Genomic DNA, 16882 nt, shown 5'->3' on the forward strand with positions numbered 1-16882 from the left:
AGCTTCCACACACACATGTCCCTGCTGGCTGCTGCTTCTCTTGCTCTCCACTTGACTTGTCCTTACCCTCGAGCAGGAATGTCCGGTGTTGTTTTTGGAGCAAAATTGAGGCTTTAGTTTCTGAATCAGCCATGAGGAGTCATCCGTTTCTCCCTATAATCCTAGACTGCCACCTTCCTATTCTTTTTTTTTTTTTTAAGATTTTTTTATTTATTCATTTGACAGATAGAGATCACAAGTAGGTAGAGAGACAGGCAGAGAGAGAGGAGGAAGCAGGCTCCCCGCTGAGCAGAGAGCCCGAGGTGGGGCTCGATCCCAGGACCCTGGGATCATGACCTGAGCCGAAGGCAGAGGCTTTAACCCACTGCGCCACCCAGGCACCCCCACCTTCCTATTCTTAATCCTACCAGTTTCCTGCCAAAGAGATTTGCCTTATTTTCTCCCTGCTTTTGACGAGCTTAACTTCAATCTCTGTGTCATTGAAACAGCATATGCCACGGCGTCCTGCTGAAATGAGGCAGGAATTTTAGAACACACATGTGACCTCAGAGGAAGTAAGACCAGAGTCTCCTTTGGTGTGTCCAGAGTTCACTTAAATCAACTGTGTCAAAGTTTGGGGCGGCTTCCGATGGTGCTGCTCTCTCTTTGCATAATACCTGGTTTTGCTGTCTTGTAGCCGGAAATAATGCCGTGAAAATACCAGAATGATAGTGTTGAGCCAAGATGAGCCGTTTCAAAAGGCCAGATTCTGTAATAGCACTTTTCAGCGTGACTGTCTTCTTAAACCCTCATTCCTCCCAGATTCAGGACTTTTAGGATAGTAGGACTTAATCATGGGTGTTTTCAGGTGAAACAGAGAAAAATCATGCCACACTTGCAGACCCCGTGCATTTCTGCAGGAATCTGAAGGCGTTCATGACATTTGACATCCGTTGGGTATAGGCAGTTAGGGTTCAATCCTAAAAATTGCAAAGAAGTAGACATACTTTCAGTGCTAGCAGAAAGTTGGTATTTGCATGCTTTGTTATGTACTTGCGGTTTTGTCTTGGAGTAGAACAAGGCCCCTGGTCAGGATCTAGCCTGTTTTTATCTGGAATCCATCCTGTGAGAAAGTGGAGCTCCCTGGAAACACTACCCACTAGTCGTCTGCAAGGTGGCTGAGATGCATAGTGATGACTGAGAACGTTCAGTGTAGCAGAAGAGCTTTTAAATCACTGCAGGAAGGTGAAAGTGTGTTCAGTATAATTTTGGGCATCTTGACTTCACTGCTTTGCACCCAGGTCCTCCCATGATCCCGGGCACCTCTGACTCGCCGACACCCTTCCTCATAGCCCATGCCCTCCTCTCCTCCTCCCCTCCTCCCCACTTCGCTCTGGAGTGCCACGCGCGAGCCCTCAGCCCTCGTCATTGCCTGGAACAGCACTTGCTGTTCGCTCGGCACAGTTCCTCATCCTGCCCGGAGCACAGCCCCTCCACTTTGCTCGCCTTGGAAGGACCGGGTCCCCCCGGCCATACATCCCTTGGCTTGTCCCCTCCCGTTCCCGAGCGCCCCACCTGCAGTGTCCCCGGCTCCACCTGGGCTCTGGCAGGACCCTCGTGTCCTTCTGTCCTGCTGTTCCTCTGGCTCGCCTGCCTGGAAAGCCTGTAGCCCCAGCGCGCGCCAGCTGCCCCCTCTTTCCGCATGTCTGGGTTGCAGACAGGGTCCCGCGGGGGGTCTGCTTGGCGCCACCGGCAGCTCCTGACCTTCACTGTCCCCGGGTTCTGACCGGTCCTGGGGGCTTCTCTTTAATGTCCCAGGTTGTTTCTCTATTTCCAAAACCTGCCCCCCGCCCCGCCCTGCAGATACCAGTCTCCAGTGCCTGTCTGACCATCTCGGGTACCCTCTGGACCCTTTCCGTGGCCCCTCGTTGCCCTGAGAACAAAGCCTGAACTCCGAGATCAGACCTCAGAGGCTCTCCCTCGTTTCGGTGTAGTTCCCCAGAGAACTCCGTCACCTCCTCCCTGTCACAGGGCATCTGCTGGCTGCTTTGAGCTACATGCAGTTTCTGGTGGTGAATACGAGCCTTCTCATCTCCTTGAACTTGCTGGCCCTTTATCTGCACCACTCTCCCCAGCTCCTGGTCCCCATCCGCTGGCCCCCAGATGGAGTCTTCATTCCTCTCCAGGTTTTAGCATAGATGGAGCAGGTGCTGGAGAGCATTTCCAACCCCCCGGCCCCTCCGCTGCTGTCTCCCCACCAGAGAGAGTTTGTGCCCTTTCTGCCGCCATGTGCTTCTCCCGTGTTACGACTTCTCCTTTTATACCGCCTCTTTATTTGTCTGGTTCTTGTGAGAGACGGCTCACTGGGAACACGGGAACGGTGTCCGTTTTGTTCACAGTTGTATGCCAAGTACCTGGTAGCTGGTCTTGCTGCACTGTAGACATTTAATAAAAATTTGGGGGTGAGTTAAGGGATTTATAAGTTCCTCATTACATGATTCCTGGGAATCATGTAGGAGAGCGTTGGCTAACATTTGTTAAGACTTCACCAGGCACCAGGGGCGGTTTGGATAACTTCACGGCTATTAATTTCTTTCTTTTGCTGTTAGGGTGGGTCCTCCCATTTTGCTAGTTCTATGAATAATGAAACTCTGGGGGTGGTTGACTGTGCCTTTAACCATTACCCTGTCCTGCGCATGTGCCCCAGGACTTTGTTAGCTGGGAGGCTGAGCACGGGGGCTGGGTGTGGCTCCCGCCCAGAGGAGTTGTCCCCTGAGGGGAGGAGATGGAGAAAGGAACATACTCTTTCTCGATGGCCATTCATAGGCGGTGCTGTGGACAGAGGAGATTTGTCTGTGAATTTTTTTAAAAGTTAGTGATTTATATTCAGCATATACCTGATCTAATCCCTCATTCAACGGAACATCCTTTTCTAGCTATTCCAGTACAGTCAAATCTTACAAAACAACTAAATAACATAGACTCTGCACCTCACTGGCTAATACCCGGAGCTTACAAAAGGGAGTTCAAGACACAAGGTCATTGTTAAGTTCCTGTAGATCTCCTCCTTCTTAGTGCTCAGAAAATGGAATTATTGTCACCAAAATGGAAGTGGCATCCATCTTTGGTTTTAAGAAGGGCATGTCACCAAATAGATTTCTGGGTGCAGTGCAAAAAAAAAACAAAAACAAAAACAAAAAAAAAAACCTTGATTTTTGAAATTCATTGTTACTGTTGGTCTTACAGGCGAATCATGAAAAAAGTCTCCATGGAGCCATCTGAGCGACTGGCCAGTCTCCAGGCTCTTTGGGACAGCCAGACCGTGGCCGAGCAGGGCCCCTGTGGTGAGCGTGCATTTTAAAACCAAATTATAAATGGCTGCGTGGATGTCCCCCTGCCAGGAAGTTACGTCCATTCCTAGTATCCTCCTGGAAAGGCGCAGTTGGTTGGAAGGTGTAATTAGCACCACACAGACTTTGGATTGGTGGATGAAAGTCCTATATTTAAGGGGTATTGAGTGCTGCTGTATACTTACTATACAACGGGGAGGGGAGAGTCTTTGCTGTTTCCCCAAACAGAAAGAACAATCAGCATTGTCAACATCGGCCATATTTAAACTATTATATCTTAACTTCAGAGAAATCATTTAGCCGAAGACCTGTCACATTTCTGTTGTGGGTTTCAGGTGGATTTTCTCAGATGTATGCCTGTGTTTGCGACTGGCTCGGATTTTCATACAGAGAAGAAGTACAATGGGTAAGTGTATATGTGTGTGCACACACACACACCCCTGGAGAATAGGCCAGTATTTACCAGCTTACTTCTTCCCCCCTGCCCCCCGCCCCAGTTCATTTTTTTTGCTTAAAATCTTCCTCAGGTTCCTTGAAAATCTGTCTGTGTCATTGTCTAATTCTTGTTGTGTCCCTCTTCCCTGATCATCTTTGTGGACTGTTTACACGATTGAGTTCTATTTCAAATAGGATGTGGATACAATTTATCTGACACAAGACACCAGGGAATTGAATTTGCAAGACTTCAGTCATCTTGACCACAGGTAAGCTACTTCTTTCTTTTACAACTAATTGTGCCTCCAAAGCTGTATTTCTCTGCTGGTGCTTACAGACATACGTGATCTCCAGAAAATCCTGTTACAAGGGAAGTCAGGAGACACTAAGCATCTCCGAATCCTGCCTTTCAAGAGATAGTTTCAGCTGTGTGCATTTTGGGCTGATGTGCATGTGCAGACCTCAAATCCAGAGTTTGTAGTTAGAAACTGTGGAGACATAATTCTTGAGTTCTTGTACCAGCCCACAGAAGTCCGTTTCATCATCTGCCCTGTATACATGATACAGTATTATTTTGCCTGATTGCCCTGAGAACATTTTTCTAGGAGGAAGTTTTATGCGGCAATCATAAGAAATGATTTTTCATTTATAATTTCTTTAGGAATTGGGGATTGCTTGGGTACATGTGTGCATAGGTTGGTGGAAATCCATTTCGCCAGTATCTGCCTTGTGAAAACGACAGTACAACTGTGAATCCTGTTACATGTTACTTGAGAGACCTGTAGGTTTGAAGATCTTGACTCCCGTATACTTAGGGCTGGGGCTCGAGTGGCCAGGCCCTAGAGAAGCAGCTTCATTCGGTCGGTCCCAGTGCTTTCTCCCTGGCAGGGCTGAGCGGTGACCCAGTGCCTTTGCTGGTGCTTTATCCTGGGTTTCCGCATCTCCTACACCCTGGATTTCCTGTTCCTAATTTTAAGTAGCAGGTATCAGTCCCACCCCAGTGAGCCTCAGCCTGGGAAATCTTCCATCTCTGTTTGGATTTGAGAGAGAGAGAGAGAGAGAGAGAGAGAATCCTGGGATTCCGGCTGTCCCTTTTGTGCCGGGCGGACAGTCGGGATTGCAGACCTCGTTGTTGCTCTTTCTTAACCACCAGCATCTTGCCCTGAAAAATGCCATTTCAGGGTATTTCTCCACCTCTCTAGTAGGGAAATCCAGCACCAACAGGGTGAACCCCTAAGAGCTGAAGCCAGCTGAACTGAGCAGAGAACATGTATGCCAGCTAGATGGGGCTCGTGTCTGTGTGGTGGGTGTACGGAGGACGGAGAGGCAGGGTCTGCTGGGTCTGTAGTTGTGGCCAACGCCAGGTGCCCACCACCCCTGCTGCTCAGGCTTGGCTCTGCTCCCTTCTCGTGGAACAGGCAGCTTCTTTGCTGCTCAGAGCCGCTCTCCCTTTTCTTGCAGACGAGGGAGCGTCCTACTCCCATTCAGGCTTGCCTGTTCCCTATGTAGCACGTGAAAAAGTGAACTGAGAGAGAAAAAGGGAAAATATTTGCTCTGCCAGCTTTTCTACAGTAAAAACAGAAAGTGGAACGTAGAATAAGAGGACTGGGTAGGCTTGCCGTATCAGAGCTCAGTGGTTTTGGCCCCGGGATCCATTTATCGTTCTTGAAAACAGTTGGGTTTCTGTTCATGTGGGTCTATCTTTTGGTACTGATCATCTTAGTAGTTAAAACTAAAATTAAAAACGTTAATTAATTCCTTGAAAAATGTTCATAAGCCTATTACATGTTGCCATCAGTACCAGTTTTACGAAAAATAACTATTTTCCAAGACAAAAAATAAGTCAGCAGCGAGGACGCATTCATTTACCTCTCTGCTGCTATCTTTAACTCCCGACCTCATAGAAGACCGCTGCGCTCTGCTGTGGTTTGTGGCACAGAGTGAAACACACGAAGAAAATGCAGACTTAAGCAGACACGTAGTTACAAAAGGGAGTGTTCTGAATCACCTTTTCACTTAGCTGGGGCTAGTCTTCCGTCGTCCGCCACATCGCAGGAAGAGGTGGTTTTCTGACGGTCAGAGGTAGGATGGAATCGGAAGCCGTTCAGTGAACATTTTTGATTTTGTGACATTAAAATGCATCTGGTCCTTCTTGTACTTTGATGGATCTTACCCTTAGATGATTGCGTAGCATCCTGCGTTGGTCATTTAGAAAACACTAGTTTGCGGAGTTATGCCTGGCGTCCGGATGTTCTGTTGTTGTACAATAGGGAGGAAAGAAAACCTCTGTCAGCACTGCCTAGCTTACCACAAAGTCTCCAAGTGTGGCACGGCTGTCAGGCTCACCGTGGCAGATAAAGGTTTCCCCAAATTCAGATTTTTTCTTTAAAGAAACAATTTTACCATTCTATAAAGTTTACCAAGTGCTGTCAGGTGATTTCCTTGAAGTGACTGCTAACTTTTCACGCCTTAGAGAAAATACCTGCCAAATCCCAAGTCTCCATAACTGTTTTGTGTCATTTTTTTTTTTTTCGTGGTGTTCATGAAAAAAGGGAGCTAGTTCTGCTTCTGGCTGTATCCCGGGAACACTTCACCTGACACAGTGATCCCCTTTGGTGCAGAGAGGAAGCATTTTGGGCATACTTCTGTTTTGTCCTACAGGCGTGTCGTCAAGCGCCGAGATTTAATAAAATGAGTACTTTTTACTCCCCCAGAGAGGGCTTTCTTAAATGAAACTGGCGCTTGGTTAAAGCAGCTGGGTGTGTGGTGATGGAGAATATAGTAACCAGGATCCTGGCTTGGCACTGCTGAGGCACGAGCCATCTTCTCCTGTCCCTTCTCTACCTGCCATGCAGACGTCTCCATGGCGTGAGGGACAATTTGTTTTCGTGTTACTATGAAAATACTTCTGAACTTGTGAAGCCCCTGAGGGCATCTCAGGGTTTCCCTGGGGTCCGTGGACCACAGTTGGAGTAAGCACGCTGTGTGGGGCAGCTTGAGGTGTTTCTCCAGCTTTCTTTGTTCCCCCCTTAATGACTTTCACACCATTCATAGGTTCTGCATAGCGGCAGGGCTAAATTTTCCAGCTTACCCACTGTACTTAATTTGGTGACTAATCTGTCACCAGGGGGAAACTAGGGACGCTACTGATAAATACAGTTACTTGACATATGCAGAACTGTGCAGAATCCTACCCGCAAGTGAGAAGCCTTGTCAAAACCTAGAGTCTTCCTACAGATCTTTCCTCTTCCTACAGATCTTTCCTCATTCCTTAGCTGGAGAATTTTCAGTTTCTCAGTAAACACTGCATTCGTAAATCATCTACTTTTTTTTTACATGATTAAGGGCTAGATGGATGTTTCTCATTACTGAGACTTCAGATGAGAAGATGGAACACTTTTTCTGTGAAGGACCAGGTAGTAAATATTGTAGGCTTTATGGGGCCGATGGTCACTGTTGCAAATGCGCAGCTGCTGCTGTAGACTGGAAGCAGCTCCAGACAGTACGTAACTGAGCGTGACTGTGTTCCAATAAAACTTTATTTGCAAAAATACAATCCGTGGGCTGTGGTTAGCTGACACCTGGTCTACATCAGCGGCCTCTCATGGGGGATGTATATACCCAAAGAGAAATGCAAGATGAGCTACAAAAGAAATAGAAAAATAATGAGCTACTATTTATGTTCATTGTTGACTCATTTTAAAATTTCTTATCTTTGTTTTATAATATACAATACTATTATTGTGGTAGTATTTAGTATATATTAATTATGAAAAAATTAGGGCATTCTCAGAATTTTTCTTTTTTTAAATTTGTTTATTTATTTATTTGCAGTGGGCTTAATAACAGGCGTCACTGCTCTAGATGTCCTCTTTCCTATTCATGTCTGAATACTTTGGCTTTTTTCAGAACTGTCTTTCTCTCCAATCTTCAAAGTTTATCCCATCTTTCTTCAGGATATAATTTGTCCCCACAATTCTTACTATTAAAATAGATACCGGCTTTGGGGTGCCTGGGTGGCTCAGTGGGTTAAGGCCTCTGCCTTCAGTTCGGGTCATGATCCCAGGATCCTGGGATGGAGCCCCACATCGGGCTCTCTGCTCAGCGGGGAGCCTGCTCCCTCACTCTCTCTCTCTCTGCCTGCCTCTCTGCCTACTTGTGATCTCTGTCTGTCAAATAAATAAATAAAATCTTTTAAAAAAAATAGGTACCAGCTTTTATATAAAGAGATGAGTCCTTCCTGTTAGGTGGCCCGTGTTAATAGTATTTTGCCCAATCAAGTTGCAACAAAGTATATTGGTGAACATTTCTGTTCAGAAGGGTGCGCTTGCCTGCCCAAGAAGGAGACCTGCACTTGCCTGGCAGTAGTTGGGAAGGATTCACAGCGGGACAATCTGGGTGTAATAAGGGTCATTCTCTGAATTTGGGAGGTTTTACAAGAACCTTAGTGACTTTCTCATTTGCCTGTGAATCAGGGAGAAGAGAATAGAGGAATTAGGCAAATTGGAGGTGCTAGAGGAGAGATTAGGCGGGCCACATGTTGACTTGGAGCCCGTCAGCGAGCAGCAGCCATGCTTCTCCTACGCATTGATGGGTTTTCCCACAGTGGCAGCTGGCCCTGTGTATTTCTAAGTGAACATAATTTCCAATTGGCCATTATTCCAAGCTTTATCTCTTCATGCCATTCTCTCTTGTATTTACTCATCACAGTTAGAAACATCCCTTGTTAAGAGTCCGCGAAACCAGTAGTGATCCTGGAAGGGAGGTTCCCTGAAGGCTGGACTGTGTCTGTCCCATTCCTGCTGTGTGATGTGAGGCTCTTGGGTCAAACCAGTGGCCCAGGATTTTCAAGGGATATTGAGCTGCTCTGGAGGAGCAGATCATTAACCTGGGAGGTCAAGGGGATATTTATTTTTTAAGGTTTTGTTTTATTTTTTTAAGATTTTATTTTATTTTAAAGATTTCATTTATTTATTTGACAGAGAGCAAACATTCAATGACTGGGTAGGGCAGAGGGAGAAGGAGAAGCAGACTCCCCGCTGAGCAGGGAGCCTGAGGATGGGCCCGATCCCTGTTCCTGTATCGTCAGCCCCCATCATAGAGTCTTTAGGGCCCTGCCTAGGAGCTTCAAGGGAAATTTATAAGCAACTTGAATGCCATGCTCGATGACTAACTGAAACACTGTATCGCAACTGATTGTAGGACCAGATGCCCTGTTGTTGCTGGAGAAGCATTCGGGGGTGAGGACGACCATGGGCTTGTTAGGTCCATCCAAGTCCTCCCTGGAGAAGAATAGCACTTAGGAAATACTTGTGAGAATGCCTACTCACTTGTTACTTCCAGCTTCCAAAATTTTATTGAAGTATATTCTCAAAATGTATTCTGGTTTTGCTATCATCAGTGGGTCAAAAAGAGGCCTAGTTTGAAAAAGACTTTGTTGTGCATTTCTCGTGGGATCGCCCAAAGGCCCGTGAGCTGACATGTTAGAAGTGTAACTAGACTGTAATTCGGAGTGGTGGGGACTATGGGGTATAGAGGAGGTGGTCCCGAGTTGAGGGTAATATATAGCTTTAAATACATCGATTCTTCTTGTGCCCAGGAGATTTTCAAGAGGAACTAATCTCATCAGTCCTCTGAAGACGCAAGGACACGCATCATTGAATTTGAACTTGGCTTCTGAAAGCCCAGCCAGCCACTCACTCCCTTCAGACTCATGTTTTCGTGTTTTCATATTTCTTCCTCATCAAAGTGACATTCTCGAGCCTGACACTTTCAGGAGAAGAGTGTTGAGTGTGGGTTAATGTTTGTCAAGGTTGTCCCGAGGGCATTGGTGTAATTCTTTCCTCATCTGGGCTCTGTCTCTTTATTCCCACTCTCATTTTGAAGGGGAATAAATGCAGTTTGGAGTGTGAATTCAGGTGTGAATAGCATGGGCTTCTGTTTTCTGTCCCGAAATGTCTGAACTGTTATGTCCACAGTGGTTTTCAGTCAGGGTTGAATGGACTCTGATGTACAAGTTGATGATATGTTGGGGAACATGAAAAAAAAAATAGTAGAACTTCTTTTTCTTTCTCTTTTTTCTTTTTCCAAGATTTTGTTTATTTGGGAGAAGGAGCGAGAAAAAGAGCACAAGCAGGGGGAGGGGCAGGTGGAGAGAGAGAAGCAGGTTCCCTGCTGAGCAGGGAGCCTGATGTGGGACTCTTGATCCCAGGACCCTGGGATCATGACCTGAGCTGAAGGCAGAGGCTTAATTGACTAACTCTCCCTGCCACCGCCCCCCCGTCCCGGAACCTTTAGTAGAACTTGTTTTGTTTATTTTATATCCATTTTATTTGTGTGTGTGTGTGTTTTATACCAAATGTCATGTATTGGGATAGTGGCACGTGTACATAATTTACAGATAAACACAGATTTGGGGGGGTTGTGCTCAAAATATTTTTCAGTTAAGAGTGAATGATCTAAAACTCGAGCGATCCTCCGTTTAGGATTCTGGTCACGTCCTCATCCGTGAAATATTCAGATTGTCACGTATCTTACACAGTTGGTGACTGAGTGGTCCAGCCAACCATTTAATAATAGACGGGACGCACCTCTATATTAATTAGAATAGCAGGAAGGAATAGCTACTCTGTGACATTTGAAACTTCTTAAAACCCTCCAACTTCCATTTTAAAACTGGATATGAAGGAGAAAAATCTAAGTTATCCCTGGAAAGACTCTCAAATGAATATGTCGGGAAGATCCTCTGTGGTTCAGGGTCTTACTGTCCTTCCCACGAGAGCACACATTCCATGTACACGCAGGAGGCGTTCAGAGTAGCAAGACCGCATTCTTGCAAGAAACACCTCCTTTGAGCCTCTGAAAATTTGTGAGATTTATTAGGGGGAAATCTTTACTCCAGTGGAGTGTGGATATACGACAGAAAAGTACCATGCCGTTCACGGGATGAGTGCCCTTTTCCTACACTGTGGACTAGGGGGGCTTGCCAGACATCCTTCAGATCTGTCAATCATTTTTATTCTTTACCGCCCTTGTGGAATATTTCACACTGTCTCTTTAAACATCCCAGTGTTTTTGGAGTTTCAGAGAGGAGGAGGCAGACAGGGACAAGTGAGTATGGAGGGAAATTTGGCCCCAAAATAATAACTGGAAACATTAAATTCTCAAGAAGTCCTACAGATCAGAAGGATGAGGCTTGACAACTGCTAATTCAACAGGTTATCCAGAGTCCAGACTAGCAAGGAATTGGCCAAGTGACTTAGACCCTCAGTCACTTGCTAACCTCCTTGTTTTTGCAAATTAACTTTTTAAAATTAGCCCCCAAGTATTAGCAGCTTATGTCTGATGTCCCGAATAAGAGCACTGTCAGTATTTGAGAAATTACTCCGGGATAATCTTCATATTGACTTTCCAAATACGAACAAAGTGAGTGGTTGAATGTGATGGAAAAGGTTTGGAGACTTTGATCTAAAATCCTATGTCTGTACCGCCGTGGATTCCCTGGAGAGGAGGCTGAAGATTCTCGGGGACGCGGGAGGCAGGAGGCTCCGTGAGATGGTAGCAGGATGGTTAGGTCAGTGGGTTGGTGAGTTGGAAACCCAGGCAGTGTGTCTGAGACCTGGCTCTGTCCAGAGTAGCATGCAGGATCAGGGAGTTCTTGAACTTCTCTGTGTCCTGCGGGTTTCCATCTGTGAAATAATGTGAGTCATGGTCCCTCCCTCTTAGAGTTATTGTGAAGACTCTGTGGATTAATATATCTAAAACATTGTGTGCTGGTATATAAAAATGTTTAAATAAATGCTTGCTACTTTTTAAAAAAAACTTATTTAAGAGAGAAAGAGTATGAGCAAGGGGAGGGGCAGAGTGAGAGAGAATCTCAAGCAGACACCTCCCCCCCACCCCCACCCCACCCCCCGGCTGAGCACAGAGCCGGACACAGGGCTCTATACCAGGACCCTGAGACCACAACCCAGGCCAAAATCAGCAGTCAGATGCTTAACCAACTGAGCCACCCTGGCGCCCCTCCCCCCTTGCTACTTTTATATCCTAAGAGACTTGTCTCCTTTTAAAATGAATAGTGTTATCAAGTGGCCAGTTTTCTTAATTAAAAGGAAAAGAGAGATGCAAAATCCCTACATGACAGAAAATTTTACATTTCCAGGGTCTAGTTCATGATCTGTTCTGTGATGCTGCTTTTATCTTGTCAGCTTTGTGACAACATTTTCTTCTGGAAGTGAAAAACTTGGTTCTTTTGAGTTTTAAGGGAAGGTTTAGATCACTCACCATTGCCAGCTGAGATGAGAGATAAGGATCTCAGCTTGTATGACAAACCCCAACCTGTGGCTAAATTAACAACCACAACCACAAGAACAACTCTATGTATAATACATTTATATCAGGAATAAGGTTAGGGAATATTAACCGTGTCCTCTCCTTTGACACAGTATCAGAAAAGATTCGGCCCTGGGGCTCCGAAGGGTATTAACACTGGATCTTCTCAGGGTTTGGAGTCTCAGAGCAGTTTTGCTGCCCTTTTAAGGAAATGGTAGAAGTAGCCTATGGAAATGGCAAGAAAAATACTATGTTGCCGGGACTCAGGAGAAGGTTCCCTGAACTGTAGCTCTTCAAGGATGACTTGACTCTTCAGATCAAAAGTCGAGTGGTAGTTAAGAGTCTCTTAGGAGATCAAAGCAAGACACAGTGGGATACACAGGGCCACGGACTGATGGTAGAAAGCTGTTACCCTGTGAAAATCCATCAAGATGACAAGTGTTGGTGTTTGGAACCCTTTCTGTATTATGTAATATAATGCTAGCCGTGCTTGGTGAAAACCCGAGAAAGGGCTGGTTCTGATCAGATCAGACCACACCAGCTCGAGGCAAATGCAGGGAGCACTTTGCCTCGAGCTGGTGTTGGCACAGCCGTGGGAGGCCTACGTGAATGCCAGATTGGTTTTTATCTTAGGTTTGCTTCTTTGCTCACTTACTACTGTGTTCTAAGAAAGCCATCAGGAAAAGGAACTCTCAGGAATCAAATTATTGACATGCAGTCTTGTGTTTTTTTTTCTGTTGGGGTGAGATGCACTGGTTTTGATCATGGTTGGTGATTGTTATGTTTAGACCGAGCCTTCTGGAACCTTGGCCTCTGTGTCGTGGCTGTCCTGGGGGCTTGGACAGTCCGAGAGGAACAGATTCGAGGAATCCCAGGTGTCCCTGGGCTCAGACCTTGCCTTTTCTCTGAGTGTTTGCCGGAGTGCTTTCTGGATGCTCACTTCTCAGACGCAAAGCTCCCCGCTCTTGGCACAGCCCAGCCGGCATGAGAGGTTTCAGACCTGAGAACCGATGTTTTACCAGCTGTTGCATGCCACTGTAGCTCATTTACTTTGGTTTCTGTTTTGTATTCCAATGTGGGAATGCGCCACAGTTTATCCGTTCTGCGGCCTATTGGATGTTTGGGTCAGTTTCGTGACTGTTCTGAGCAATGCTTATAAGGCCATTCTCGAGCTGTCAGTGGAGAGAGGGCATGCAGTCGTGTACCAGAATGCACATAGTGGTCAAGCCAGCCACTCTCTCCACCAGTTAGCTCAAGAGATAGGCTCTGGTCTCTCCTAAGAAGACTGGCATGAGTCCGTTTTCCTTTGCGATTACTCCTGCACTCCTGGTTGTAGTAATTATTCTAACAGTCCTTGCGTTCTGTAGGGTTTTGTCATAAAAGCATGCATGTTTCCATTGGGGTGGTGGTAACTCTTTAATGAGTTTAGGAAGAATTACTTCTTTTTGCCTTGGCCCCTGGTCCAGCCTCGCTCCGGAGGATGGAAACTGTGTCCTTACTCTGATACGGTCTACGTACTTGGCTGAAATTGTTCACCTCCTGAAACATTTCTCTGCTTCAAAGCTTTTTATGGGCACCCTGTCTACAGTCCCATTCCTAGTGCAGCTTTCCAGCCTGGTTTCTGGACCCTCCAGTGTTCTGCTTATCTCCTGCTGGATGCAAACCACTCCAGCCTAAAGGGCCTACAGCACAAGCCATCACTTTCACTCACCTGTCACGGTTCCAGGCTCAATGGGGCTCTGCCAGGAGGTTTTTGCCTTGGGGCTCTTCCCAGCCGTGAGAGTCAGACAGGGGCCGGGTCCAGAGCCATCGAAAGGCTTCCTCAGCCACACACCCGGTGGCTGATGCTAGCTGTCTGCCGACTCCCTTCCCTGTGGCCTTCCCACGTGGCTGGACCTTCTCAGGGCAAGGCAGCTGGATGCTGTGGCTGAGCATGTCGAGGGACAGAGCTGAGCAGAAGTCATTTTATTGCCTTTTCTATCCTCGCCCTGGGAGTCCCACAGCATCAGAGGAAGACATCCATGTGGTCGCCAGGGGCTGACGATATGCACTACAGCCAATAGAGACCATGATGTGTACGTTTTTGTGTAAGGACAAGTTTCCGTTTCTCTTGGTTGAGTACATAGGGTCGAGACCACCAGGTATTATGGTAAGTGTGTGTTAAGTGTAGGCACCTTCGGACTGTGTTCTGCCCCAACTGTGCTGTTTGCAGTTCCCTCAGCCGTGTGTGAGGGTTTCAGTTGCTCAGCATCCTTGCCAGCCCTTGTTTTTTTGTTTTTTGTTTGTTTGTTTGTTTTGTTTTTAAATTTTAGCAATTCAGTAAGTTTGTAGTGATATCTCCTTTTGGCTATAAACTGTATTTCTTTAATGGCTAATAATTTCAAACATCTTTTTTTTTTTTAAAGATCTATTTTTTTTAAAGATTTATTTATTTGAGAGAGAGATAGAGAGCACAGAGGGTGAGGGAGAAGCAGGCTCCCTGCTGAACAGAGAGCGCGGCGTGGGGCTCAATCCCAGGAACCCAGGACCACGACCTGAGCCAAAGGCAGACGCTGAACCGACTGAGCCCCCCAGGTCCCTCAAACATCTTCTTGTATACTTCTTTGCCATTGATACATCTTCTCTGATGAACTATCTTGTTTAGATCTTTTGCCTCTTTTTAAAAATTGGGTTGTTTCTTACTACTGACCTCCAAGAGTTCATTATGCATTCTGATACCAAGTCCTTTGTCAGAAATGTGATTGGTCAGCATTTACTCCCAGCATGGGGCTTATCCTTCCCTTCTCTTAACAGATCTTGGGCAGAGCAAAGATGCTTGGTTTTGGTGAAGTCCGATTTATCCATTTTTCCCTTTTATGGACCATGCTTTTGACATCCCATCTAAAAACTCTTCGACTAAAGCCATTCCTTGCCCTGTTGACCATTTTTTCTAGACTCTCTACCTTTAGCTGGGGAGCTGGCTCTGCCTTTTCAGGGTTTTTGCTATTCATATGGAGAGATGCTGCTGCCCCATGCCCCGTGTCCGTGCAAAGCCTGGGTCTGTTAATGCTGTGCTCTCCACTTCTTGCAAATGACTTCATTATGACAAAAGCCAGCTGTACTCCAAGTCAGGTGACAGACTGGAACACATCATGAAGGGGTTCTGAAGTGTAGTCGCTACTTGGCATTAAGTCATCGGAAGGAGAGAAGCTGAGAATGCTTTGCCCCAGTTCCTGAAAGGAGCAGCACAGGGGAACAGTCTTGAACTGAGCATGTGAGAAGCTGGCATCTGCCCCCAGAAAAGCTACAGACTGCCATCAGCTCCCAGGGAGAGCGACAGGAGTTTGCTCTTGCACCTGGTCGGGGGGCCGGGGAGCGGTGAAGGGAGGGAAGAGCGTGAAACCACCATGGCAAGAGTTGCTGTTCATGGTTCTAAATCGGAAATCTAAAACTTAGGCAAAATTAATAAAGAGGCCATTCGGTAGGATAGGTGGCCCATGGAACAACGTGACTGAGACTGGTAATTCCTTTGTGTATGTTGTTTTTCTCGCCTACCTGGGGGACTCCTTTCTCTATCTATCTATCTATCTATCTATTTAAGATTTTATTTATTTAGTTGACAGAGAGAGAGCATAAGCTGGGGGAGCAGCTGAGAGAGAGGGAGGAGCAGACTCCCCACTGAGCAGAGGGCCCAGTGTGGGACTCGATCCCAGAACTCTGGGATCATGACCTGAACTGAAGGCAGATGCCTAACTGACTGAGCCACCCAGGCACCCCTCCTTTCTCCTTTTTAAAGCATGTCTGATGAAGCTGTGTAACGTGCCCGCCACAGGGCCTGGTACCCAGAAGCTCTGAAACAATGTGGATTTCACGTCTCTTTCCACCTTCTGCCTTCCTTTTCTATTCCAGTAACAATTTCAGTATTTGCTGCCTGTCATGCCATGTGGGTGAAACTGATTATGATCTCACCGAAGCCGGAAAACTGAAAAAGAGTGGGTTTTCAAAGAGCTTACAGCCTGGGATGGGGGTGGAGACATAAATGTTCGGTACAAACCATAATCCAAGGCAGAGTAAAGTCAATGCTAAACAGAGATGCAAGCAGAGGTGCTGGCTGGGGTGACCCAGGGGACTCGGAGAGGAGAGGATGAGTGATGTGCGGATCGTGGGATGCTCGGATTCTCATAGGTGAACTTGGATTCTCTGATTGTGCCATCATCTGGTATCTGTGATACGTAGTAAACAGTCTGCTTTTGGGCTGGAGCGTGAGTGGGGGGCATGTCGTACGGCGATCAGGCCGGAAAATGGAGTGCAGACAGGGCTCTGATACAAGTAGCCGGCGTCCGTAGCTGAAGGGTGTGTGTGAAGCATAGGATGAAAATACACCCGGGCTAGCTCCTGTGTGTGCTCAGTATAAGGAACTGCAAGAAAGTACCAAAGGGTTATAGGATGCTCGCTAAGCACTGGGAGTCCATTCAGGGTCACTTACTATCTGCAAGGCTAGACGGTGTCCTTGCTTGGAGTATAAACTCCTCAACTAGAGAATATCATGGTGGGAGGGTGGAGGCCAGGGACAATGATCTGCCCTCATATTCGAAAGTCCAAGTGTAGCCTTTGACCACCCCCCCTCCGAATGTAAGTACTCATAGCCTCGTGTTGACCAGAAGCCTTACCGATAACATGAACATATAACAAACACTTTGTATATTATATGTATTACGTACTGTAATTCTTGTAATAAAGTAAGCTAGAGGAAAAAATGTCATCAAGGAAATCCTAAAGAAGAGAAAATACATTTAGAGTACTGTACT

General features: G+C 46.4%; 1 protein-coding gene across 5 annotated transcripts in view; it reads left to right on the top strand.

The window, feature by feature from the left end:
• Positions 1-16882, top strand: part of LOC111138620 (capping protein regulator and myosin 1 linker 1) — a 300609-nt gene that overhangs the window by 132511 nt on the left and 151216 nt on the right. For all 5 annotated transcript variants that reach the window (XM_022490645.1, XM_022490647.1, XM_022490648.1 and 2 more), the window contains exons 6-8: positions 3226-3323; positions 3665-3735; positions 3960-4033. In XM_022490645.1, coding sequence (XP_022346353.1) covers positions 3226-3323; positions 3665-3735; positions 3960-4033 — 243 coding nt within the window. The remainder of the gene's footprint in view (positions 1-3225; positions 3324-3664; positions 3736-3959; positions 4034-16882) is intronic.

The sequence above is a fragment of the Enhydra lutris genome, unplaced genomic scaffold, assembly GCF_002288905.1.
Source record: "Enhydra lutris kenyoni isolate GAN:26980312 unplaced genomic scaffold, ASM228890v2 scaffoldscaffold93, whole genome shotgun sequence".
Taxonomy (NCBI): domain Eukaryota; kingdom Metazoa; phylum Chordata; class Mammalia; order Carnivora; family Mustelidae; genus Enhydra; species Enhydra lutris.